Source organism: Rhinichthys klamathensis, unplaced genomic scaffold, assembly GCF_029890125.1.
Source record: "Rhinichthys klamathensis goyatoka isolate OS25496 unplaced genomic scaffold, OSU_Roscu_1.1 h1tg000509l_1, whole genome shotgun sequence".
Lineage (NCBI taxonomy): Eukaryota > Metazoa > Chordata > Actinopteri > Cypriniformes > Leuciscidae > Rhinichthys > Rhinichthys klamathensis.
Window position 1 is genome coordinate 55,509 of NW_026606990.1, and position 26,652 is coordinate 82,160.

At 39.9% G+C, this 26,652-nt stretch overlaps 1 protein-coding gene and 1 long non-coding RNA gene across 2 annotated transcripts; both read left to right on the forward strand.

Moving 5' to 3' along the window:
- The first annotated feature begins 87 nt into the window (after positions 1–87).
- LOC130072864 (protocadherin Fat 4-like) lies at positions 88–26,615 on the forward strand. The gene is made up of 8 exons (XM_056238168.1): positions 88–2,668; positions 3,166–5,608; positions 5,882–5,894; positions 6,053–8,460; positions 16,658–19,042; positions 20,047–22,437; positions 24,061–26,499; positions 26,604–26,615. Exons 1-8 carry the CDS (start codon positions 258–260, stop codon positions 26,613–26,615), a joined length of 14,502 nt encoding a protein of 4,833 aa, XP_056094143.1. The 5' UTR covers positions 88–257.
- LOC130072846 (uncharacterized) lies at positions 9,695–11,459 on the forward strand. The gene is made up of 2 exons (XR_008804180.1): positions 9,695–9,827; positions 11,392–11,459. It is a non-coding gene; the product is annotated as an uncharacterized LOC130072846 (long non-coding RNA).
- Positions 26,616–26,652: the final 37 nt, after the last annotated feature.

The window sequence follows — 26,652 nt, forward strand, 5'->3', positions numbered from 1 at the left end:
ACTCTTTATATGTGCCACACAAACCAATGCGCACAGCGTCGCTGTTTTCCATCAAAACGACTCCTCTGCGTTTATCTTTCATTACTGCCAATGCTGGTGACGTATCTGCTTTGTTGGCAGAAAGCGGTATATGCTCTCTTCTTCCATGAACCGCGAAACGCTTGTTCTGCTTCCTGATCATCAAAATGTTACATTCGTAACCGCATGCTATTTGTTTTACATTTCATGATCACTGGATTATAACTCAAAGGAAAAAAATGGAATCTCGAATGAAAAGCAAGGCATTGAAAAGGTACGTGTTCGTCATCATTTTAATCTCTCTGCTGAATACAGCATCTTCTGTTACTCATTATTCTATACCTGAAGAATTGGATGAGGGATCTATAGTGGCTAATTTGGCAACGGATCTGGGATTGGATGTTGAAACCTTGAGCAGACGCAAGATTCGTCTCGACACTGTAGCAAATAAAAAATATCTGGATATTAACAAAGAAACGGGAGATCTGTTCATTGTCGAGAGAATCGATCGTGAACACATTTGCACAACCAAGTCTGGAACAACGTGTGTTCTTAAACTGGATGCCACAATCGATAACCCTGTACGAATGTTTAACATTGAGCTAGAAATTGTTGATATTAACGACAATGCTCCTCATTTTAGAAGGGACACGATGCATTTGGACATTTCAGAGTCAACGCCTGTGGGAGAACGATTCTCTTTAAACAATGCTGTGGATCCTGATATCGGTGTTAATTCAATTAAAACATACTATCTCAGTGAAAGCGATCATTTTTCTATCGAGATTCAAACCGGACGGGATGGATCGAAATTCACGGATTTGATTCTTAAAAAAGCTTTGGATAGAGAACAACATGCAATACATAATTTGATCCTCACTGCTGTGGATGGAGGAGTCCCCGCGCGCTCTGGCACGGCTAGCATTATTGTGCGCGTTCTGGACACTAATGACAACGCCCCTCAGTTCGATAAAGACAGTTATACTATAAATCTAACAGAAAACTCGCCTACTGGAAGCCTTGTAGTGAAATTAAACGCCACAGATAAAGACGAGGGATTAAATTCAGAATTACTTTACTCTTTTAGTTTGTATACATCAGAGAAAACGCAGCAAACATTCAGTCTGAATCCTAACAATGGTGAAATCAGAGTGAAAGAAATGATTAATTATGAGGATTTCAGGATCTATGATATGGAAATTATAGCAACAGATAAAGCAGCTAATAGTCTCTCTGGAAAGTGCAAAGTAAAGATTTTAATCACAGATATGAATGATAATCATCCTGAAATTTCTATAAAATCATTCACAAGTCCAGTTAAAGAAGATGTGCCTGTAAATACAGTAATTGCAGTTGTTAGTGTGAGTGATAAAGACTCTGGAGAAAATGGACAGGTAGATATTCATATTTCTGATGATTTACCTTTTGCACTTAAAGAATCATCTGATAATTATTATGAATTATTAATTTCAGAACCGTTAGACCGTGAAAAGGTTGCAGAATATGACATCACTATTACCGTCACTGACAGGGGCAACCCGCCGTTATCTGATAATGAAACTATAACTTTAGAGCTACTGGACGTTAATGACAATGTTCCTCAGTTCCCGCAGACATTCTACACGATACCTGTTATGGAGAATAACGCGCCTGGAGCTTCACTGAGCTCTTTAACTGCTGTAGACCCAGATCTCCATGAAAATCAGTATCTAGTTTATTTTATAATAGAGAAGGAAATAGTGAACACCTCCATGTCCATGCTGTTCTCCATTAACCCAGAGAACGGTAATCTTTACGCGCTAAAGACCTTTGACTATGAGATGGAGAAGGAGTTTCTTTTCCACATCGAGGCCAGAGACTCTGGTGTTCCTCCACTCAGCAGTAACGTGACCGTTCACATTATTATCATGGATCAGAACGACAACACACCGCTTATAGTGTCTCCATGGCGCGCGCACGGCTCGGAGGTGAAGGAAAAGATCCCGAGATCCACAGATAAAGGAACTCTGATAGCCAAAGTCATCGCCATAGACTCTGACTCAGTGCACAACTCTCGAATCACGTACCAGTTCCTCCAGAACACCGACGCCACGTTATTCAACTTGGATCAATACAACGGAGAGATCCGGACCATGAGAATGTTCAGTTACAGAGACTCGCGAGACCAGCGGCTGGTGGTGATCGCCAAAGACAACGGAGAGCCCGCGCTCTCTGCTACAGTCACCATCAAACTGTCCACGGTGGAGACCGCCCTCAAAACCTATACTGAGGTGCCTTTGGAATATGACATCTTCTCAGATCTAAACCTGTATCTGGTGATCGGCCTGGGCTCTGTCTCATTTCTTTTACTCATCACTATACTGGTGACCATCGTGCTGAAGTGTCAGAAAGCGAAGCCCAGCAAAGCGGCTCCTCCGTGCAGGAACAGTGTGATCAGCGAGAGGAACTCGACCATCGCGGATTCCACTCTGGTCTCCAACGATGCCTACTGGTACAGTTTATTTCTAGCAGAGACGAGGAAAGGAAAGCTGGTGGTCAGACAGCCTGCGCCAAAGGGAGCGAGATACGTCGTGTCCAGTTTACCGAGGAGCACAGGAGTGACCGAGACCAGTGACTCAGCTGCTTCTACTCTACAGGTAAGACAATCCACGTGAATAATCAAAGAGATATTTACATAACGTTTCACGCTCAATTTTCTCTCAGATTTTTAGAGAAGAGGTGGTGCATGCGCCCCTGTACAGCATTCTTCTTGTTTCTCAGGTTAAACAAATGTCAGAGTATTTTGTCTCTCATATTTTAAATAATTTAATGTGTTCTCAATTATCAATATTAGTTTAACAAAGTCTGTTTTTGTCCTTTGCATTTGTTATTTTGAGGCTTATTGTCACACATTTTCTCGGGAATCTAAATTAGCAAAAAGCATAATAAAATACAAATAACGCGTAAAATCGAAGAATACTTTTTGTACACAAGGCTGTTCTCTTCTTATTGTGTATGTTCTGGCCAAACTCACTGAGCGTCGCTGTTCTCTAAGAAAACGTTTTTGGTCATATTTTCACAATCGCCATGACAGATTTCCATAGGTGGAAATCGCACAAAGGAGCGCGCCATGACAAGAGCTTCGCAGTGTGTCCTGTCCGTTTCTTGATCATTTCATTATCACGAGGAATACAAATATTTCAAAAGCTGCAGAATGGAGGGATTGGTAAAGTCACAGTTTTGGAGGTATGTAATGGTCCTTCTGTTTTTCTCCGCTATTTTGGACACCGCGTCCTCTGTTACGCACTATTCTATCCCAGAAGAAATGGAGGAAGGCTCTGTTGTGGCTAATTTAGCCTCAGATTTGGATCTGGATGTGAAAACACTGAGCAGACGAAAAATGAGGCTTGATATTATATCTAACAAAAAATATCTCAATGTTAATAAAGAGACAGGAGAGCTCTACATTTTAGAAAAGATGGATAGAGAATATCTCTGTACAACAAAAACAGCAACAACATGCTTTATCAAAATGGAAGTCACACTCGAGAATCCTGTGCGAATGTTTAACATTGAAATTGAAATTGTGGATATAAATGATAATGCTCCCCAGTTTCGCAGAGATACGATCCATCTCGATATATCAGAATCTACAGCAGCCGGAGAGAGATTCTCGCTCAGTAATGCGGTGGATCCTGATATTGGCTCGAATTCGGTAAAAACGTATTATTTGAGTGAGAGCGAACATTTTGACATTGAATTACAAACAGGGAGAGACGGATCAAAATTTGCTGATTTGATCCTAAAAAAGCCATTAGACAGAGAAGAACAAGCTTCACATAATCTGATCCTCACTGCTGTGGATGGAGGAGTCCCCGCGCGCTCTGGCACGGCTAGCATTATTGTGCGCGTTCTGGACACTAATGACAACGCCCCTCAATTCGATAAAGACAGTTATACTATAAATCTAACAGAAAACTCGCCTACTGGAAGCCTTGTAGTGAAATTAAACGCCACAGATAAAGACGAGGGATCAAATTCAGAATTACTTTACTCTTTTAGTTTGTATACATCAGAGAAAACGCAGCAAACATTCAGTCTGAATCCTAACAATGGTGAAATCAGAGTGAAAGAAATGATTAATTATGAGGATTTCAGGATCTATGATATGGAAATTATAGCAACAGATAAAGCAGCTAATAGTCTCTCTGGAAAGTGCAAAGTAAAGATTTTAATCACAGATATGAATGACAATCATCCTGAAATTTCCATAAAGTCATTCACAAGTCCAGTTAAAGAGGATGTACCTGTAAATACAGTAATTGCAGTTGTTAGTGTGAGTGATAAAGACTCTGGAGAAAATGGACAGGTAGATATTCATATTTCTGATGATTTACCTTTTGCTCTCAAAGAATCATCTGATAATTATTATGAATTATTAATTTCAGAACCGTTAGACCGTGAAAAGGTTGCAGAATATGACATCACTATTACCGTCACTGACAGGGGCAACCCGCCGTTATCTGATAATGAAACTATAACTTTAGAGCTACTGGACGTTAATGACAATGTTCCTCAGTTCCCGCAGACATTCTACACGATACCTGTTATGGAGAATAACGCGCCTGGAGCTTCACTGAGCTCTTTAACTGCTATAGACCCAGATCTCCATGAAAATCAATATCTAGTTTATTTTATAATAGAGAAGGAAATAGTGAACACCTCCATGTCCATGCTGTTCTCCATTAACCCAGAGAACGGTAATCTTTACGCGCTAAAGACCTTTGACTATGAGATGGAGAAGGAGTTTCTTTTCCACATCGAGGCCAGAGACTCTGGTGTTCCTCCGCTCAGCAGTAACGTGACCGTTCATATTATTATCATGGATCAGAACGACAACACACCGCTTATAGTGTCTCCATGGCGCGCGCACGGCTCGGAGGTGAAGGAAAAGATCCCGAGATCCACAGATAAAGGAACTCTGATAGCCAAAGTCATCGCCATAGACTCTGACTCGGTGCACAACTCTCGAATCACGTACCAGTTCCTCCAGAACACCGACGCCACGTTATTCAGCTTGGATCAATACAACGGAGAGATCCGGACCATGAGAATGTTCAGTTACAGAGACTCGCGAGACCAGCGGCTGGTGGTGATCGCCAAAGACAACGGAGAGCCCGCGCTCTCTGCTACAGTCACCATCAAACTGTCCACGGTGGAGACCGCCCTCAAAACCTATACTGAGGTGCCTTTGGAATATGACATCTTCTCAGATCTAAACCTGTATCTGGTGATCGGCCTGGGCTCTGTCTCATTTCTTTTACTCATCACTATACTGGTGACCATCGTGCTGAAGTGTCAGAAAGCGAAGCCCAGCAAAGCGGCTCCTCCGTGCAGGAACAGTGTGATCAGCGAGAGGAACTCGACCATCGCGGATTCCACTCTGGTCTCCAACGATGCCTACTGGTACAGTTTATTTCTAGCAGAGACGAGGAAAGGAAAGCTGGTGGTCAGACAGCCTGCGCCAAAGGGAGCGAGATACATCGTGTCCAGTTTACCGAGGAGCACAGGAGTGACCGAGACCAGTGACTCAGCCGCATCTACTCTACAGGTAACTTGAACTGCATTAAAAAAAACACATTTCAATTTTAAGTTCAATATTTATTTTAAATAACGTAGGGCTATTATTTTATTCACATTATATTTTCATACTTTTTGTTTACATTTCTGCTCTGATCATGAAAATTAGTTCAGTTACGAAAGAAATCTTGACTTTATATAATATATTTGTCGTAATTCTTAAAAACATACTCGACGTGTCGCTGTGCCCCAACAAAACGGACGATTTTTCATTTATTTATTTATTTTGTAGACGCCATGACAGTTCGTGCTCAACGGTGACGCGGAGAGTCTTTATAAAAAGCGTGCGGGGATCCAAGTGCTTCTGTTAGCTTTCTGCAACGAATAATACTAATACTTCCGTATAACGCAGGTGAAAACAAAGTCAATATTGGAATACACCGAATGTCTTCCATTTGCATTCATCATTGTTAAGGACAGCTGTGTTTTGTGCTCGCAAAGACAACACGCTTCACAGACAGAATGGAGTACGCATCATTACTGCTGTTCTCGGCACTCGTTTACACCGCGTCTTCTGTCACCCATTATTCCGTTCCGGAGGAGATGGAGGTAGGCTCTGTGGTTGCTAATCTGGCTGCAGATTTAGGAATCGATGTGCAAACGTTGGGAAGGCGAAAAATCAGGTTAGATATCCTTGCAAATAAAAAATATCTGGATGTGAACAAAGACACTGGAGACCTGTTTATTTTGGAGCGCATTGACAGGGAGTATCTTTGCATATCAAAAACAGTATGTTACTTAAAAATGGAAGTCATATTGGAAAACCCAGTTCGTATATTTAACATTGAATTGGAAATAATGGATATTAACGACAATGCGCCTTACTTTCGTAGGGATTCGATTAATTTGGACGTCTCTGAATCTACAGCTGCTGGCGAGAGGTTTTCTCTAAGTAATGCGGTTGACCCTGATATAGGTTCAAATTCCATTAAAAGTTATCATTTGAGTGAGAGTGCAAACTTTGATATTGAAATACAGACAGGGAGGGATGGTTCAAAATTTGCTGATTTAATACTGAAAAAAGCCTTAGATCGCGAGGAGCAGGCCATACATAATCTGATCCTCACTGCTGTGGATGGAGGAGTCCCCGCGCGCTCTGGCACGGCTAGCATTATTGTGCGCGTTCTGGACACTAATGACAACGCCCCTCAGTTCGATAAAGACAGTTATACTATAAATCTAACAGAAAACTCGCCTACTGGAAGCCTTGTAGTGAAATTAAACGCCACAGATAAAGACGAGGGATTAAATTCAGAATTACTTTACTCTTTTAGTTTGTATACATCAGAGAAAACGCAGCAAACATTCAGTCTGAATCCTAACAATGGTGAAATCAGAGTGAAAGAAATGATTAATTATGAGGATTTCAGGATCTATGATATGGAAATTATAGCAACAGATAAAGCAGCTAATAGTCTCTCTGGAAAGTGTAAAGTAAAGATTTTAATCACAGATATGAATGACAATCATCCTGAAATTTCCATAAAGTCATTCACAAGTCCAGTTAAAGAGGATGTACCTGTAAATACAGTAATTGCAGTTGTTAGTGTGAGTGATAAAGACTCTGGAGAAAATGGACAGGTAGATATTCATATTTCTGATGATTTACCTTTTGCGCTTAAAGAATCATCTGATAATTATTATGAATTATTAATTTCAGAACCGTTAGACCGTGAAAAGTTTGCAGAATATGACATCACTATTTCCGTCACTGACAGGGGCAACCCGCCGTTATCTGATAATGAAACTATAACTTTAGAGCTACTGGACGTTAATGACAATGTTCCTCAGTTCCCGCAGACATTCTACACGATACCTGTTATGGAGAATAACGCGCCTGGAGCTTCACTGAGCTCTTTAACTGCTGTAGACCCAGATCTCCATGAAAATCAGTATCTAGTTTATTTTATAATAGAGAAGGAAATAGTGAACACCTCCATGTCCATGCTGTTCTCCATTAACCCAGAGAACGGTAATCTTTACGCGCTAAAGACCTTTGACTATGAGATGGAGAAGGAGTTTCTTTTCCACATCGAGGCCAGAGACTCTGGTGTTCCTCCGCTCAGCAGTAACGTGACCGTTCACATTATTATCATGGATCAGAACGACAACACACCGCTTATAGTGTCTCCATGGCGCGCGCACGGCTCTGAAGTGAAGGAAAAGATCCCGAGATCCACAGATAAAGGAACTCTGATAGCTAAAGTCATCGCCATAGACTCTGACTCAGTGCACAACTCTCGAATCACGTACCAGTTCCTCCAGAACACCGACGCCACGTTATTCAGCTTGGATCAATACAACGGAGAGATCCGGACCATGAGAATGTTCAGTTACAGAGACTCGCGAGACCAGCGGCTGGTGGTGATCGCCAAAGACAACGGAGAGCCCGCGCTCTCTGCTACAGTCACCATCAAACTGTCCACGGTGGAGACCGCCCTCAAAACCTATACTGAGGTGCCTTTGGAATATGACATCTTCTCAGATCTAAACCTGTATCTGGTGATCGGCCTGGGCTCTGTCTCATTTCTTTTACTCATCACTATACTGGTGACCATCGTGCTGAAGTGTCAGAAAGCGAAGCCCAGCAAAGCGGCTCCTCCGTGCAGGAACAGTGTGATCAGCGAGAGGAACTCGACCATCGCGGATTCCACTCTGGTCTCCAACGATGCCTACTGGTACAGTTTATTTCTAGCAGAGACGAGGAAAGGAAAGCTGGTGGTCAGACAGCCTGCGCCAAAGGGAGCGAGATACATTGTGTCCAGTTTACCGAGGAGCACAGGAGTGACCGAGACCAGCGACTCAGCCGCTTCTACTCTACAGGTAGGCCTATATAATGTTAACATGTAAACTCCTTCAAAGAAGCCAGACAACAGAGAATACCATTTGACCTTTCAACCGTTGGCCAACACACTTTTTTCAGCTTTTGCCTTTCATGTGGACATTCACAACTTTTCCAGCTTCCCATCTTGTATGGGGTCAGTGAGACTATGCATACATTCATAAATTTGCTTTTCTGTGCATCACCTTCGAAACTTGATGTTTCAGTCGTTCTTAGCAGATATTCTCTTTACACTAGAGTTTGTGTATGTGTGTAATGGTTTTTTAATTTTTTGTCTTTGGTACATTTCTTATACCTGTTCTTTTAACTTTAAGTCAGTTTCACAGTTTTTTTTCATCTTCACTTTTAAAGTTAACAATGTATGGTTTTATCTCTTCAGACGAACTGATAGTGATATGTGAATTTATGCTGTTTGTTCTGATTCCACAGCCCCATATTTTTTCTCTTTTACCTGTTGTACATATATTCTCAGCTTCCCTCTGGCTGAGCCAGCTGTGAAAGAGATTGTGTGTGTGTGTGTGTGTGTAACATGTACAGACTTGTGCAAGCATGTTGCGTGACGTGTTGCTTCTCTCTCAGAGCAGGTTGACCTACTTTCCTGTCCTGCTGCTGCTGTTTCACCTGCACTTCTGATGTTCACAAACCTTCATACTTTTGTGCTTAAATCTCTTAATATTCTGATGTAATGTTGGACACCAAAGATTTATGCGCTTATTTAGACAAAAAATCTTATCACAGTGGCCCCAAAAAGTATTTGGATATAGTTAAGCTTGCATCAAGCTTTGTTTATATGCATGATAGAGTTGTTCTGTAGCATTTCATTAAGTTGTTCTCATTTGTTAGAGTGTCACCTGAAGGACAGGTAAGTGATTGAAAGACAGAATGAGACGTAACTTTAACTTTTCTATTCTTTTTTGTGCAGTCTCTTTTTTTAAACAACATATCTTAATCTGACTCTCTTATTCCTCTACTTCTTAGTGAATTGCGTAATGGAGTTTGTTTGCTCGATTTGTTTTGCAACAAATTCTTTTTGCATAATTTGTTATGCTTTTACATTATTCACAGGTTACCTGGAGTCCCTGATAATTCAAACAGCACTGACGGAGGAGAGGAAGTCTTTTCCTGCTTTGTTAATGCACTGTAGAGCTTTTCAAACAAGCTTAGACTATAGGACTGATGTAGAATAAGTTTTGTAACAGATTTTTTTTTGTTGGCTTTTTTATCTACTCTGTTCAGTGAAATTCATCAAAATGTTTCTGCCATAAGCTCAAATATTGAAATGTGTGTCTCTGTTTTTGTTTCCGTTTTAAAGTACTCAAAATGAACGAGGTCCCTTCTCCCGCTGGAGGTATGCAGCCCTGACTTCACCATTTTCTCGATTTCTGGAGCACCTGATCCCAGGGCCCATTGACCTTTACTGAAATATGTGTGACTCTATGTGTTTCTCTTTGTGGTTGGTGTTTTTTGTCAGTGGAGTTTGCCTTGTCCTGTTGTAGGAGGAGCCAAGGAACCAATTTATTCAACTGAATTCAAATCAGTTTTTTTTTCCCTGAGGCCTGTTCATAATCACAGTTTAGATGCAGGTCAACATTAACACTCAGTTTGGCATCTCACTTGGTCTTCTGAGCCTTTTAGATGCACAGGCTGCTAGATTTAAACTTTGCAGTCTTTATGAACACAATGTGTGCATTTGTTTCCACTTGTGAAACTCAATAGTTAGACTGAAATCCTTAAAGCTGGTGTTTTCTTCACTACAAACTGATGTTATGCAGCCTCACAAACCCCTCCTTTTATAGACACCTTTGACCAGCAGAAGCGCTAATGATAACTGACTCTGTGTGGTTTGATTGACAGTGGCTGAGGGTGCAAAAGTTGCTCAGATAAACATGCCCTGCCAAGATCTATTACTGAACCGGTTAAAGAAAGTTCACCCAGAAGTTCAAACTGATCATTTACTTATTTACTTAACTGATCAAAGTCAAATTATTTGCTTTCTTTTGTGGAAGAATGTTTACGCTGTATGAAAGTGACAGGGAATGGATGCTGTCAAGTCAAATAACCTTTAGCACTTTATACATTACAGATTGTTTCAAAGCAGCTTCACTGTAATAACAGAATCAGTGATGCAAAAGTCATTAATTATGAGACAAATTTTGCTGCAATGCAGTTCTAAAAAGAAAATAGTGCCAATATTCAGCTTAATTGACTTCTCATCTGATAGTGTCAATATAGTCAATTCCATGTTACTTAATATTACATGTCTTTCAATACCAATCTATAAGATTGTGGAGGGAAAGTTTATTCGACAGCATCTGTTCTTATCCGCTTTCATGGTCTGAAAAATAGCATTTTGAGTTCCACAGACTAAAAAAAAAAAAACAGGGCTTTAAAACAAGAGGTGGGTTAGTAAATGGCAGAATTACATTCCTTTAAACAACAAGTTTTTTTTTAAATCAAATATGGTTCTAGTGCATGATGTGGGTTTTAACAATATATGTACTTCATCTACTAAACATCATTATGAGCTCCTCAGCCTGTTTGTTGGATGGTTTGTCTACTTGTGTGTTTGAATGGTTGGTGAATTGACTGGTGGATTCCAAGTTCACATACTGGTTCTGTTGTATTTCTTTTCACAAATAAATCAGAGTGATGGGAACCAACCACCCAGTTTTCAGCTCGTTGCCCTTCCATCACCCCAACCACCCTCACCTGATATCTGAGCATGGTTCTCATTGATCAACCCACCCCCCCGTCACCTGTCAATCAAACCAAGGTTCCACCTTCTGCCTGAAGCCTTTTATTTGAGTGACAGGCCTTGGTTGCATGAGACGTGTTCAGATTCTGGCCTATCACAATGTGAGTAACATCTGAAGTCCAGCCTCTTACGTCCACTTTTTCTTTCTCTTTGACAGGCATCCACCACCACCAGCAGCAGTTCCACCTGAGGACCTTCGCGGGCGTCATTGCTGGAGCAACGTGTTCCATCAACCTGCATGTCTGTTCACCTGCATCCATTACATCCACCTGCACCATCCTACAGAGATGAAAAGAACCCTGAATGATGCCTACATCTTCACATCAATGTTCAGAGAGTTTTGCCCTCGCTTTTCCCCAACAAGCCCATGGACGATCTGACCAGAGGATTGACAAAGACGAGATACTCTTACAGGACTGGACTTGGACTGGGTCTGTGAACACACACACACACACACACACACACACACACACACACACACACACACACACACACACACACACACACACACACACACACACACAATGCATATATTCAAACAGCACAGATCATGTCTTTGTCCAAGAAACTTTTCTGCGAAACCAGTATGCTTGTGTTTGCATGGTTAAAGCTCCATGTTAGATCTTCATTATATATATATATAGTGACTGATAAAAACATTGGAGAGAGAAATTATTAACAGAATATTCTCACATGACCAGACGTGGACAGTGAATTGCACAAAAAAAATCCCATTTGTAATTGTTGCTTTGTCTTTTTTTTCTAGTTGAAATATCTAAACATCCTTGAAATAACATTAAGTTGCCTAATAAGCAAATGTTTACAAAAAAGTGTAAACCAGTAAAAAAAAAAAAAACTGAAAATTACATTACAAAATATTTATATTGGACATACATTCTCTAAAGTGCTGTTAATCTCATGCAATTTGCTTCTCGTGTGAATATACCCGGTTTCATGCATGTTTAGATATTTTTACTGAAAAAAAAGATTCATGGGATTTGTTTTGCAATGTGTGTGATACTGAACAAGCACAAAGCGGATTCAAGTGATGCAGACCTGTGGAGAGATGGCGTGGGGAGCTCTTGCTAGAAAGAGTTTGGACATTGAAAGCTTCTCTTTCCCTGCAACATATGTATAAAGCATTTATTATGTGTTTTCTTGGATCTCATTTAGACTTCTATCAGAATAATACAAGTGTATTCAGAATAGGTCACAACAAAATTGATTTGTTGTGCCTTATATTCTTTGCTCTTCTCTGTAGTGTTGTATTATGCCAGTGTTGCTGTTTGTGTCAGTATTTTGAGTTTCAGTTTGTAAAGAATCAAGTTGAATCTAGGCACTGATCTGACACAGAAAGTGTGGAAAACGGATACCGTTGTTATGATCTCTCCTGAATCTGATATTATTTTTTATGAGTGTAGTGAAGGCTGTAAAATCACCATGACTGCTTCCGTGAAGGATCTGTATGTGCGTTCAAGAGCACAATTTTCTTCATTTAGTTTTATTACCATTTATAATCATTTATGTAAGCCATCATTTGATAAATAACAAATGGTATAAACAAGCAAATGACAAATTAAATGAATGGTTGATTATAAATGATTAGATGATTATCTAATTATCCATTTATCTAATTTTTCATGTACATATTTATACCATTTATCATTGAATCAATTGCAATTTTTGTACTAATATTTTCCTTGCTCTTGCAATGCTTTCTATTAGTTTTTAATCCTATGATGGTGGGGTTTCATGGAATATTTGTCTTCACGAATAACAGATAAGAGGGAATATTGCAATTTCTAGGTTTTATGGGATGTTGTTGTCGTGAAGCAGTTTGGTATAGAAAAACCTGTTTTATTTGTGCTGGTCAGATGAAGGTTATTCAATAAACCTGGTTCATTTCTGCTAATTCATGGCCTCCTCTGTCAACCTCTAAGGCTGATAGAAGTCTTGGGTGCCAGACAAAATACTGGTTTTGCATACCAGACAAAAAGAGACTGGATCCAGTACTCCTGGTGTGATGTAACCTTGGTGTCTGGTGACATTCATAAATGCACAAACGCAGACACAGCACAGTGATGCCATAGTGCAGAAGCATTTGAAGGACACAGTCGTTTCTAAAGTGCCGAGTTTAGGAGAGTCCTCTGATGCCCAAGATCTCACATAATAACACATCTACTTCTGAGATGTTTATCAGTGAGTTACTCCTTTTTGTCATGGATAAAAACACACAATTTAAGAGATGGAGACATACAGTAAAGAGTTCCATCAGCCTTCACCGAATCTTTCAAAAAAGGCCAAATGCATAGAATACTCAAGGTGGCGGATGACTTAGATGCTTATAAACAATGACAAATGACAACTGTTAATGTTTACTTTGCTTATTTATAGGCTATATTATTATTATTATCTAATATTATGGAATGTGTTTGTTTAATACTCATGGAAATGCTTTGAAAAAAGAATACATGCAGAAAATACATTGTAAAAGTTTCATTTATTCATTTTGTAATTTCTTTTTTTAATATAAAGTTTCATATTGCTGCTTTTTATTGTTGATATTTTCTATTTGCTATCTATAGCAGTGGTGCAATATATGGACATACGTATTTTATTTCAGTGAACAATATGGTATTTTTGTTTTTCTGATATTTTGCTGCCTTTCTGAAATGTCATTTACGATAAAATCATGTAATAATCATAATCTTCTGAGGGTCTGGCAGTTTCCCCAGGCAGGTCAAGAGGTCAGGGTGTCTTGGGCTGTATTCAGTGACAGGCTCTGGGATGCACAGTGTGTATGTCTTGGTATTGTCAAAGCAATGTACCATTACAAAATACATTTACCCAATTCTCCTTTTATTTTCTGTTTTAGAGGTACAAATGTGGGGTGTTTACATGTGATATTTTAAGAGAGAGGAATAAAATGTTTTAAGGCTCATAATTAGCTGTCTCAAAATATTTGGCTAATTCTCAGACATGAGCGGTGCTGTAAAATAACATTGCGTTTGTATTAAAGAAAGAGGTGGGGTGTTTTTTATGTGATTTCATGTCTGTCAGTGTGAGCAGCTATAAGTAGGTCACTTATCTCTCACTACCCAGGAAAGTGACTACAATTCATTTACCCAATAGCCTCGTTTTGTGATATAAAAATGGGCTGTCTGTATAAAGCACATGATAGCCCCTTCATCTCTTTTTCATCCTTTATCCTTATCAAAATGTGCATTTTCTACCAGCATTTGTGCTCTAAAGCCTTCCTAAAGCTGAATGCATCCGTGATTTGCCTTGGAGAAACACACAAGACCCTCTTTGCTCATAAGTATCTGCTGATATATTGTACTGCATATACAATAGATAAAAACATTGAAAATAGTGATTTCTGTCATTCACAATGTAAATCAGAACCGTGATGGGACTTTGCATTTCATAATGTTTTTAGCTTTGAAATGACTTCTAAACATGTGAATAGCAATCAGCCATTAGCCAAATTCAGCACAGATGCACTGGAGTATAAAAATCAAAACACATTGTTTGTACAGTACCATTATGATTGTCTTTTAAATGGGGAAGAGAAAGACAGACCATGTATGTGATTATGACTCAACTGACTTCTTCTGATCATCAATAAAATCAAAGTGACTTTTGTGAATTATTAATCTTAGTTTGCATGATTTTCAGTTGTTTTGGGGCAGTAGGTGAGTGTGTTTTTGTTTGGGTGGGTGACTGGAAAAAGATGAGGTCATCTCTGCAAATGATGTAATGCATAAGGATAATCAGACAGTTTCATGTCATATCCGCTTTTTCATTTAGATGTAAAACACTATAAAACCACACTCAGATTATCATCACCCACTCTGATAAATAAATACTTTTTTTCTTCTGCTAATTTTGACAGAAATAATAAAGCATTAAATGCTGTCTTCGCTGGCTTACTGCCTGGTTCTGGTTCTGTGATGTGGGTCAGAAGAACAAAGTTGCAAAAACATGCAACTGCTTTTTGCTTGTCTTTTCCTCCTGACCCAGATCTCTCTCCGCCTGCCTTAGAGCACAGAGTGAGACTGCAGCACCCTTAAAAGCTGCTGCAGCGGACACACACACACACACACACACACACACACACACACCATGCTTTCCTGAGACACTGCAGAAAAAAAGGCCTCACTCAGAGAAATCAGGCTGACTGCTGGTTTCTAGGCAACGGGAGCCTGTCTCTTAGCAACCGAATAAAAGAGAATGGAAGGTGGGTTAATAGAAGAGAGAATCATTTTATCATGAAATTTAAATAATTATTAAAAAATACAGTGTTGTTAGTAGCAAAACATTTTTTGTGAGTGTTGAATTTATTTGGTGTTCCTCATGTCTTCCCAAACACCTCCCTTCACTCACGCTTTCCCCTGGAGACTGCATTGTTCAGCACCAGAGACAGCGACCCGCCTAGCCAAAGGCCCGTTGCCATGGTAACGGGCGGGGAGGGGGGTGCATGATGCTGCATCCTGTAATTTGATGCACCGACAAGAGGCTCAGCAAGCCAAATCTGGGGAGCTCGTATATCTGTGCAGTCTATGTGAAATAAACAGCATTATACACGGTATAACACAGACATTTATAACAATCTATGATATGAAATACTGGTGCGCGTAAATGTGATTGATATGTAGGCTATATTTGATTTCCATACGTCCGTGAGAAACGACCTTGAGATGTGAATCACTTCACTCTGCCCTCTGGTGTCATTTGTCTGGTACATGGTTTGGTTTTCACAGACCCAGATACGTAATCAGCTGTGGTGGGAGGGAGCGCAGAACAAAAGGGGCGGGTGGGGCCGAGTTTGTCACGTGATCTGTGTAACTGAACCACAAGATGTCACTGCACACCATGCAGTCAGACACTAAAACACATAGACATGGTCAACATATTAATACTGGCTCATTTATTCTCTTAAAATGTATAACACGTGTTTTAAACGCTGATTGCAATAACAGAAAAATAACAAAACGTTTTTTTCCCCAAAAAATTAATTAGATATTTATTTTCAGATATATAATCGTTAATAATAACAATAATCATAACAATAATCATAATAATAATCATTTGACCTTCTCCGATCATTTAATCTAGTATAGCTGGTCATGTTTGGTCCTATTTGTAATGTTTTATGCGATATTCCCATTTTGCGCATAAGTTAAATTCCCAACTTTGGATGGAAACAGCATCACTAGAAGATGTCTTGTGAAGGAGATGATGCAGTTCTGCAAAATCGCTCTAAGTGGCGCTGCAATACCATACATTGCTACAGTTGCGTTTAACAGATTTCGTGGCTTGGCGTGTGTCAGACATCACTTTGGCTTTGAACAATGAACAACCACGACGATTTTAAATCAGTCCGTTATTTGTGCTTTGGAACAGCATACATGAGTTGACCGCATCTGCTATTTTCAGAGGAAACTATGGCGAGTGAAAACACAAGAACGTGGATGAGCAAGATTCTTTATGTGATGTGTTTGCTGTTTAATTCCGGAGGAAATGCTGCTCAGATAAACTACTCCCTCCAAGAAGAATCTAAAACTGGAGTCACTGTAGGGAACATTGCAAAAGACTTGGGGATTGATCCGACTTCATTGGAGAACCGGAATTTACGCATTGTTGCGGGGACAAAGCAAGAGCTCTTTCGGGTAAATCATGAAGACGGCGCTTTGTTTGTGAACCAGAGGATAGACAGAGAAGAGCTGTGTGCTAAAACCAACCCGTGTCTCGTTCATCTTAAAGCAGTGATAGAAAATCCACTCGAAATGCACCAGATATCAGTTGACATCATCGATGTCAATGATAACCCACCTAGTTTTTTGGATGAAAACTATAAATTGGAAATACTTGAATCTGCAATGACAGGAGCACGATTTCAGTTAGAAACTGCTCACGATCCAGATATAGGCTCAAACGACTTGCAGGCATATAAACTGAGCCAAAATCATTATTTTCGTTTAGAAACGGAAGACATGGGAGACGAAGGTAAGATCCCTGTCCTCATTCTACAAAAACCTCTTGATAGAGAAAAAAGCGCAAGGCATACGCTAATATTAACTGCGACGGACGGCGCAAAGCCGCAGAAATCAACTACTGTAAATATTACTATTGTTGTGTCAGATGTCAATGATAATACTCCCATTTGTGATAAACAAAAATACACAGTGAAGGTGAAAGAAAACGCCCCTGAAGGAACATTTCTGCTCCGCGTAAATGCTTCGGATTCAGATGATGGCAGAAATGGGGAAATTGAATATTCTTTAAGGAACAAGTTCAGGAACGGAGCATCTGAGGTTTTTGATTTAGATAGTTTAACGGGGGAATTGAAGATAAAAGGAGGGCTAAATTATGAGGAAAGGCAAGTTTATGAGCTAAAGATAGTGGCTGCGGATAAGGGGGCCGTGTCATTATCTACACTATGTAATGTGCTTGTCAATGTTGAGGATGTCAACGACAACAGGCCTGAGATTGACGTCACCTCAGTATCTAGCCACATACCCGAGGATGCTCCTCCTGGGACTGTGGTGGCTCTGATGGGAGTTACTGACCTGGACTCAGGTATGAATGGAAAGATTGTTTGCGCTCTGCCTAAAAATATTCCCTTTGATCTCAAGCCATCGCCTGATGGAAACTTTTATTCTCTGGTAACTAAAGAACACATTGACAAAGAATCTAAATCGTCTTATGACATTACCATAACAGCCAAAGATTTAGGAACCCCGTCGTTATCATCAACGAGATCGATTCACGTCGAGGTCACGGATGTTAACGACAACAGCCCCACATTTACTCAAAGCCCATATACATTCTACGTGGTTGAAAACAACAAACCAGGAATTGCTGTTTTCTCTTTAAGTGCAGCTGATATAGACGAAGGTGAAAACGCACGTGTCTCGTATTCAATTGATCGAGTGAATTCAGATCAAAGCATGATATCATTTCTGAGTATTAATGAGGCGAATGGTACTGTTTACTCATTGAAGAGCTTTGACTTTGAGTCTTTAAAAACATTTCAATTCTTTGTTGTGGCCAAAGACTCTGGAAGTCCGTCTCTGAGCAGCAACGTGACAGTGAACGTGTTTATTCTGGATCAGAACGACAACGTTCCAGTGATCTTATATCCAGTCAGCGCTAACGGTTCTGCTGAGGGTGTGGAAGAGATTCCCCGGAATGTGAACGCTGGTCATTTGGTGACTAAAGTCAGAGCCTATGACGCAGATATAGGATACAACGGCTGGTTATTGTTTTCACTGCAGGAAGTTAGTGACCACAGTCTCTTTAGTTTGGACCGCTATACAGGACAGATAAGAACCCTTCGCTCATTCACAGAAACAGACGAGGCCCAGCATAAACTGCTCATACTGGTCAAAGACAATGGGAACGTTTCACTCTCAGCAACAGCGACTGTGATTGTCAAAGTTGTGGAGCCCAAAGAGGCTTTTGCAGCTTCTGATGTTAAAAACACAGTAAAAGACGAGGAGGAAAACGACGTGACATTTTATCTGATCATCACTTTGGGCTCGGTTTCGGTGCTTTTTATCATCAGCATCATCGTGTTGATTGTGATGCAGTGCTCTAAATCTACAGACTATTCGTCCAAGTATTTACAGGAGACAAATTACGACGGGACTCTGTGTCACAGCATCCAGTACAGATCTGGAGACAAACGGTACATGTTAGTTGGACCCAGAATGAGTATCGGCTCCACAATAGCGCCAGGCAGTAATAGGAATACTCTAGTGATACCAGATCGCAGGAGGAGAGATTCTGGAGAGGTAAGATGCATCTTTTACAATTATTCTTATTATTTTTAAGTTTTCACGTAGTCGTTTCGAAGAGAGCTGTCCGTGGTGCTGAAATTCAAAACTATACATTCTCATGAACATTTTCAACCCGGTGATGACATTTAGTAAAAGTGCAAATAATCAGTGTTCAAAATAAACCACACTGCAGCTGATCGGAGTAAAAAGAACATTAACTGCTATCTCAACAGTGGTGGGATTTATTTTTTATAGCTAAACTACATTAATCTTATTAACTTATTAAAAAAGTACTCCCTCTGGCTCTCACCATTAAAATACATGAAATACAGAAAAAAACTTTTTTTAACTGAAACCTAAAACACTTAGGGTGTCAGTCACACTCATTAATGGCTGTAGGCTACTTTAAATTTGTATTTTAAAATATAGTCTATAAATGAGAAATATCTATTCCCTCGAGCAAAACGATTACGCTTCCATTTTTAGCTCATTCTAAATAAAATCAACAGGAACCGAAATCTGTTTTTTATTTCTGTATTACAGCACACCTCTAATATCTCCATTATGTTGTGATATAATCATTTCACGGTGCCACTATATCAATATCAATTTTGAGTGATTTTTGTGATATGTGTTGTCTTTAGACATTAAAAGGAATACAATCTTTATTATGTGGTTTGTAGGTTTGCTTACAATCGAGTGAAGCCTCGCATTGGCAGTTATATTCTAATCTAATGTTTCCTAGAACTGAAATTCTTCATTATCCGCTATATTATCAGTTAGCCTCATGGTGTCAGTATTACACAAGGAAACCTTTTTAATGCAGTCCCTCCTCTTTAAGACATTGGCGTCACACAATTGTTCCTCTCCACCAAAAGCGCAATTCTGTGTTGTTGAAACACCTGGTAGTCGGCGTGGATTGCGGTGATTTGTTTGAAGAAATTGCACATTTCAGAGACATCTCGGAGAATTCGCTAATTAAGAAATCAAGGTCAACATTGATTTGTTTTGTGATCTTAAGCAGTTGATTCATGATGGAACCCGATGGACAAAAGCGCAGATGGGAGTGCTGGTGGATCTCTTTGTGTTTTTCTTTTCTGTTGTGCTTCGGACAGCAGGTTTCAGCTCAGATAAGGTACTCTATTCCAGAGGAAGTGAAAGAAGGAACAATCGTTGGAAATATTGCAAAGGATTTGGGGCTTGAAGTCAGTGCTTTGGCGGACAGGCGGTTCCGCATTGTATCTGGATCCAATGATGATTTTTTCCAGGTAAATCAGAACGGCGTCTTGCATGTTCATAAGAAAATCGACCGAGAATCGCTGTGTGATAGTCATAGTGCATGCATGATCAATCTGAAGATTATCGTCGAAAATCCCCTTGAAATACATTACTTTGGAGTAGAGGTGATTGATGTAAATGACAATTCGCCTACTTTCAGTGAACATGAGAAACGATTGGAGATTTTGGAATCGACTGCTCGAGGGACGCGTTTTCAGCTTAAGGCGGCGCGTGACCCGGATGCAGGGGGAAATTCTGTTCGTACATACAAATTAACCCAAAATGAACACTTTGATCTTCAAGTCCGAGATCAGGGAGAAGATAAGCTGCCATTTTTAGTTTTACAAAAAACTCTTGACCGTGAGATTAATGACGAATATAATTTAGTTTTAACAGCAATAGATGGAGGAAATCCACAAAAATCAGGAACTCTAAATATTACTATTAACGTTCTTGACATAAATGACAATAGACCGTTTTTTAGCCAAGATATGTATTCTACAACTCTAAAAGAAAATATACAAGTTGGAACGCTAGTCATTCAGGTTCAAGCAAGTGATGCAGATTATGGTTCAAATGGAGAGGTCACATACGCATTTGGCAGCGATCAGAGCCCAAAGGTGTATGACATATTTAGTTTGGATAAACTGACAGGTGACATTCGTGTGAAAGGGGACATAGATTTTGAGGACAAATCTATTTACAAACTTGATGTTCAAGCCTCTGATAATGGCCAGCCCCCTATGAAGACAGACTCCAGAGTTGTCGTAAAAATTTTAGACACAAACGATAATACGCCTGAGATCGATGTAACGTCACTGTCTAAGATGGTGTCTGAAGATTCCAAGTCTGGTACTGTAATCTCACTCATTAGTGTTACTGACAGAGACACTGGTGTTAACGGAAAAGTTGTGTGCTCTCTCTCAGAAAATGTTCCATTTGAATTAAAACCATCAGTTCAGGACAACATGTTTTCGTTAGTCACTAAAAGGAACCTGGACCGTGAAATCATATCAAATTATGAAATTACAATAACAGCGACCGACTTGGGTCAGCCTCCACTGTCCTCCTTTAAAACTCTGAGCGTGCAGGTGTCCGATGTTAATGATAACCCGCCTGAATTTAGCATAAATCCTATTGAATTATATATGATTGAAAACAATGCTGCAGGCGCGCCCATTCTCACACTGAGTGCTTTTGACAAAGACCTAAATGAAAACTCTGTGATTTCATATCAGATTATTAAAGGGAGTGACATTACATCGTTTTTAAATATTAATTCGGAAACAGGCGGAATTTATGCACTTAAAAGTTTTGATTTTGAAGCTACCAAAACTTTCCAGTTCCATGTGCTCGCTAAAGACTCTGGAAGTCCGTCTCTGAGCAGTAACGTGACAGTAAACGTGTTTATTCTGGATCAGAACGACAACGTTCCAGTGATCTTATATCCAGTCAGCGCTAACGGTTCTGCTGAGGGTGTGGAAGAGATTCCCCGGAATGTGAACGCTGGTCATTTGGTGACTAAAGTCAGAGCCTATGACGCAGATATAGGATACAACGGCTGGTTATTGTTTTCACTGCCGGAAGTTAGTGACCACAGTCTCTTTAGTTTGGACCGCTATACAGGACAGATAAGAACCCTTCGCTCATTCACAGAAACAGACGAGGCCCAGCATAAACTGCTCATACTGGTCAAAGATAATGGGAACGTTTCACTCTCAGCAACAGCGACTGTGATGGTCAAAGTTGTGGAGCCCAAAGAGGCTTTTGCAGCTTCTGATGTTAAAAACGCAGTAAGAGACGAGGAGGAAAACGACGTGACATTTTATCTGATCATCACTTTGGGCTCGGTTTCAGTGCTTTTTGTCATCAGCATCATCGTGTTGATTGTGATGCAGTGCTCTAAATCTACAGACTATTCGTCCAAGTATTTACAAGAGACAAATTACGACGGAACTCTGTGTCACAGCATCCAGTACAGATCTGGAGACAAACGGTACATGTTAGTTGGACCCAGAATGAGTATCGGCTCCACAATAGCGCCAGGCAGTAATAGGAATACTCTAGTGATACCAGATCGCAGGAGGAGAGATTCTGGAGAGGTAAGGCTGGCGGATTTATTATTTTTGCACTCTTTGAATGTTCTTTGGCGTGTCCTTCTCTCCTTGCTCATGTTGACTTTTCAGGCTTTGTTTTGGCATGGCTGTTTTTATTGTTTATAACATATTGGGCTTTTTATGTCAAGGTAGATTTGTGACAGATTTTGTATGTTGCTGTATGAATCTCTGTAGTGGAACAGAACTATTCTCTCTTCTAATCATTGTTGGAATATAATAATAATGCTATATTTGTCACGAATTCATGCAATCCCTTAGCGCTAGACCCCTCAACTCCTCCCATACTTCCCAATCCCCAGAGTTCTGATCACCTCCACCTGTTGTCACTCATCAAGGACTGCCATAAACCATCACCCCACAAGCACCCATTGTCTGGTCTCGTTGCTCCTACCTGTGACTTACCTGACTAATTACCTGCACTCCTGTTCCCCACGGTCTTCATTGTCCTCCATTTCCACTCGACAGTCTCGAAATCTTCCTCAGTCCTGGAAACTGCATCAGTGTTATTATTAAGCTAAGTTACCTGTTTGGATACTGGCGTACATATCCTTACATTCCTGAGTTGTATTTTTGAAGTTTCATCATTAAAGTTTTGTGTTGGTTCATCCTCGCGTCTGTCTTCATCAGTTGTGACAATATTAAGAATATTTAAAATTATTTTATTGGACTCAGGTGAACTCTGTCACAGCAAAAGGTACATGTTGGTTGGACCTGGGATCAGTTCTACTATAATCCCGGGCAGTAATGGAAATACTGTGTGTTTTTTAATGATTTTTACTTCTTTTTTTTTTTTTTTTTACATTTTTTACTGAATATCTAAACTCGGTAAGATCTGCTTACAGTCTCTCTGCAACATTCGTTTGTGATATCTGGGGCTGATTGAATGCCATTGAATTCGCTCTTATAAAAAAAAGTCTTACATCGCAGACACAGTCATATTAGGCCTATATATGATCATAATTTGACTAATTTGTTCTTAGACAAAAAGATAGTTATTTACACAACTCCACCGTGTACTTGAACTTGTACATGAACAATGAGTTCGGAGTACGGAAATGTATTGTGTAAAAACAAAGTTTTTATTGATAATTTTTAATAATAAATCTTACTTGTCATAGCTATTGATTCGTGCGGAACTGTCCGTGGTGCTGAAATTAGCTTTGTGACCTTTTGAATTTTAAGGTTTTATTTCATATATATGCATATATGTATATGAAGGCATATAGAAAGAGATTATATATATATATATATATATATTTATTTATAATGAGAGAGTATGTATATTTATATAGTATATTTTTTAGAGGTCAGGCATATGTACTATATATTAATATTAATTTAATAAAATCATATCTGCAAAATGTATCAAACATTTGCTCTCTGCCTTAATGCTATAGTTTAAGTGCATGAGATGTGTTTAAAATATTGGCATGTTGCAGTGGACCTCATGGTGTCAGTATTACACAAGGAAACGTTGTTTGTGTCAGGGATTTGGTTTGCGTCACACTGGGTTTTAACCCAGGCTAGAGCGCACTGACTACTCTTTTAGTCTGGACATATTCGTCGATACTCGAGCAAAAGATGTTCTCAAATTCTTCCTCGAAGCATTTAAATAGATTTATACGGTAATTGTAAGGAGAATAAATTTACACGGGACGTGTTCCTCAGGCGACGGTTTTCAGCATGGATGCTGGAGAACAAAGGCGCCGATGGGAGTACTGGTGGATTTCTCTGTGTTTCTATTTGTTAATATGCCTCGGACAGCAGGTTTCAGCTCAGATAAGATACACTGTTTCAGAGGAGGTCAAAGAGGGATCGATTGTGGGAAATATTGCAAAGGATTTGGGTTTTGATGTCAGTGCTTTGATGGACAGGAGGTTCCGAATTGTCTCTGGATTAAATGACGCCCTTTTCCAGGTAAACCAGAATAATGGCATCTTGTATGTGGACAAGCTTATCGACAGAGAGGCGCTATGTGATGGAACTAATGCTTGTTTGATAAGTCTAAAGACAGTTGTTGAAAATCCTCTTGAGGTCCATTATGTAGAAGTTGAAATTACCGATGTAAATGATCATGCACCAGTTTTTGCTGATAAAGATGTGCTGTTAGAAATAGCAGAATCAACCCTACCGGGTGAAGACATTCAGTTGCAGGAAGCACAGGACCCTGATGCAGGCGTGAATTCTGTTCGTTTTTATAAACTAAGCCAAAATGAATATTTTGAACTTGAGCTTCGGGAAAACGGAGGAGAGAAAAAAATCCCAATCTTAAAATTGCGTAAATTACTTGACAGGGAGCGTCAGGTAACTCACAGTCTTATACTGACTGCTGTTGACGGTGGGAATCCGCCACGATCAGGGAGCATCGTTATTAATGTCACGGTGCTGGATGACAATGACAACAGGCCAAAATTCAGTCAAGAACTTTATTCTGTGACATTGCAAGAAAATGCTCTAGTTGGTACTCTTGTCATTAGATTAAATGCCACTGATTTAGATGAGGGTCTGAATGCCGAAATAATTTATTCATTTATTAAAAATATTGAAAGACTAGTTTACACCACTTTTGATTTGAACAGTAATACAGGAGAAATTCGGGTGAAAAGCAATGTGGATTTTGAGAAAAACGATGTTTATAGAATTAGTGTTATAGCGTCAGATAAAGGCCAGCCACCGAAGACAAGCAACTGTAGAATTATAATTAAAGTGATTGACGAAAATGATAATGGACCAGAGATAGAAGTTACCTCCCTGTCTGACTTAGTTCCCGAAGATTCCAAACCAGGAACGGTCATTTCTCTTGTTAGTATTACTGATAAAGATTCTGGCGTCAATGGCAAAGTTGTTTGTAGAATATCTGACAACGTTCCTTTTGAACTGAAGCCGTCATTCAAAGAAAATATGTACTCTCTTGTGACGAATGCAAAGTTGGATAGAGAGATCGTTTCTCGATATGATGTCACAATAACAGCCACAGATCTTGGTCAGCCTCCTCTGTCCTCTATCAAAACACTGAAAGTGCAGATATCAGATGTGAACGATAACGTTCCAGAATTTCCTCACAATCCTTTAGAACTGTATTTAATGGAAAATAACCCTCCAGGAGCATTCATATACTCTGTTAGCGCCTTCGACAAAGACATGAATGAAAATGCAGCAATTACCTATCAAATAATTAGAGAAGATGGAACAAAAAGTCACATGTCGTCCTTCCTTAATGTAAACTCAGACAATGGACATATACACGCGCTTAAAAGTTTCGACTTTGAAACAGTAAAAATGTTCCAGTTCCATGTGCTCGCTACAGACTCTGGAAGTCCGTCTCTGAGCAGTAACGTGACAGTGAACGTGTTTATTCTGGATCAGAACGACAACGTTCCAGTGATCTTATATCCAGTCAGCGCTAACGGTTCTGCTGAGGGTGTGGAAGAGATTCCCCGGAATGTGAACGCTGGTCATTTGGTGACTAAAGTCAGAGCCTATGACGCAGATATAGGATACAACGGCTGGTTATTGTTTTCACTGCCGGAAGTTAGTGACCACAATCTCTTTAGTTTGGACCGCTATACAGGACAGATAAGAACCCTTCGCTCATTCACAGAAACAGACGAGACCCAGCATAAACTGCTCATACTGGTCAAAGACAATGGGAACGTTTCACTCTCAGCAACAGCGACTGTGATTGTCAAAGTTGTGGAGCCCAAAGAGGCTTTTGCAGCTTCTGATGTTAAAAACACAGTAAAAGATGAGGAGGAAAACGACGTGACATTTTATCTGATCATCACTTTGGGCTCGGTTTCAGTGCTTTTTGTCATCAGCATCATCGTGTTGATTGTGATGCAGTGCTCTAAATCTACAGACTATTCGTCCAAGTATTTACAGGAGACAAATTACGACGGGACTCTGTGTCACAGCATCCAGTACAGATCTGGAGACAAACGGTACATGTTAGTTGGACCCAGAATGAGTATCGGCTCCACAATAGCGCCAGGCAGTAATAGGAATACTCTAGTGATACCAGATCGCAGGAGGAGAGATTCTGGAGAGGTAAGGCTGGCGGATTTATTATTTTTGCACTCTTTGAATGTTCTTTGGCGTGTCCTTCTCTCCTTGCTCATGTTGACTTTTCAGGCTTTGTTTTGGCATGGCTGTTTTTATTGTTTATAACATATTGGGCTTTTTATGTCAAGGTAGATTTGTGACAGATTTTGTATGTTGCTGTATGAATCTCTGTAGTGG

What these genes read in the sequence shown, in the direction of transcription:
- LOC130072864 (XM_056238168.1), top strand. Translation starts at nt 258, where the DNA reads ATGGAATCTCGAATGAAAAGCAAGGCATTGAAAAGGTACGTGTTCGTC. An exon ending in ATTCTGGAGAGGTAAGATGC is followed by an intron (nt 19,043 to 20,046) that starts ATCTTTTACAAT and finishes TTAAGCAGTTGA; the next exon opens with TTCATGATGGAACCCGATGG. An exon ending in TATTTTTGCACTCTTTGAAT is followed by an intron (nt 22,438 to 24,060) that starts GTTCTTTGGCGT and finishes GGAGAATAAATT; the next exon opens with TACACGGGACGTGTTCCTCA.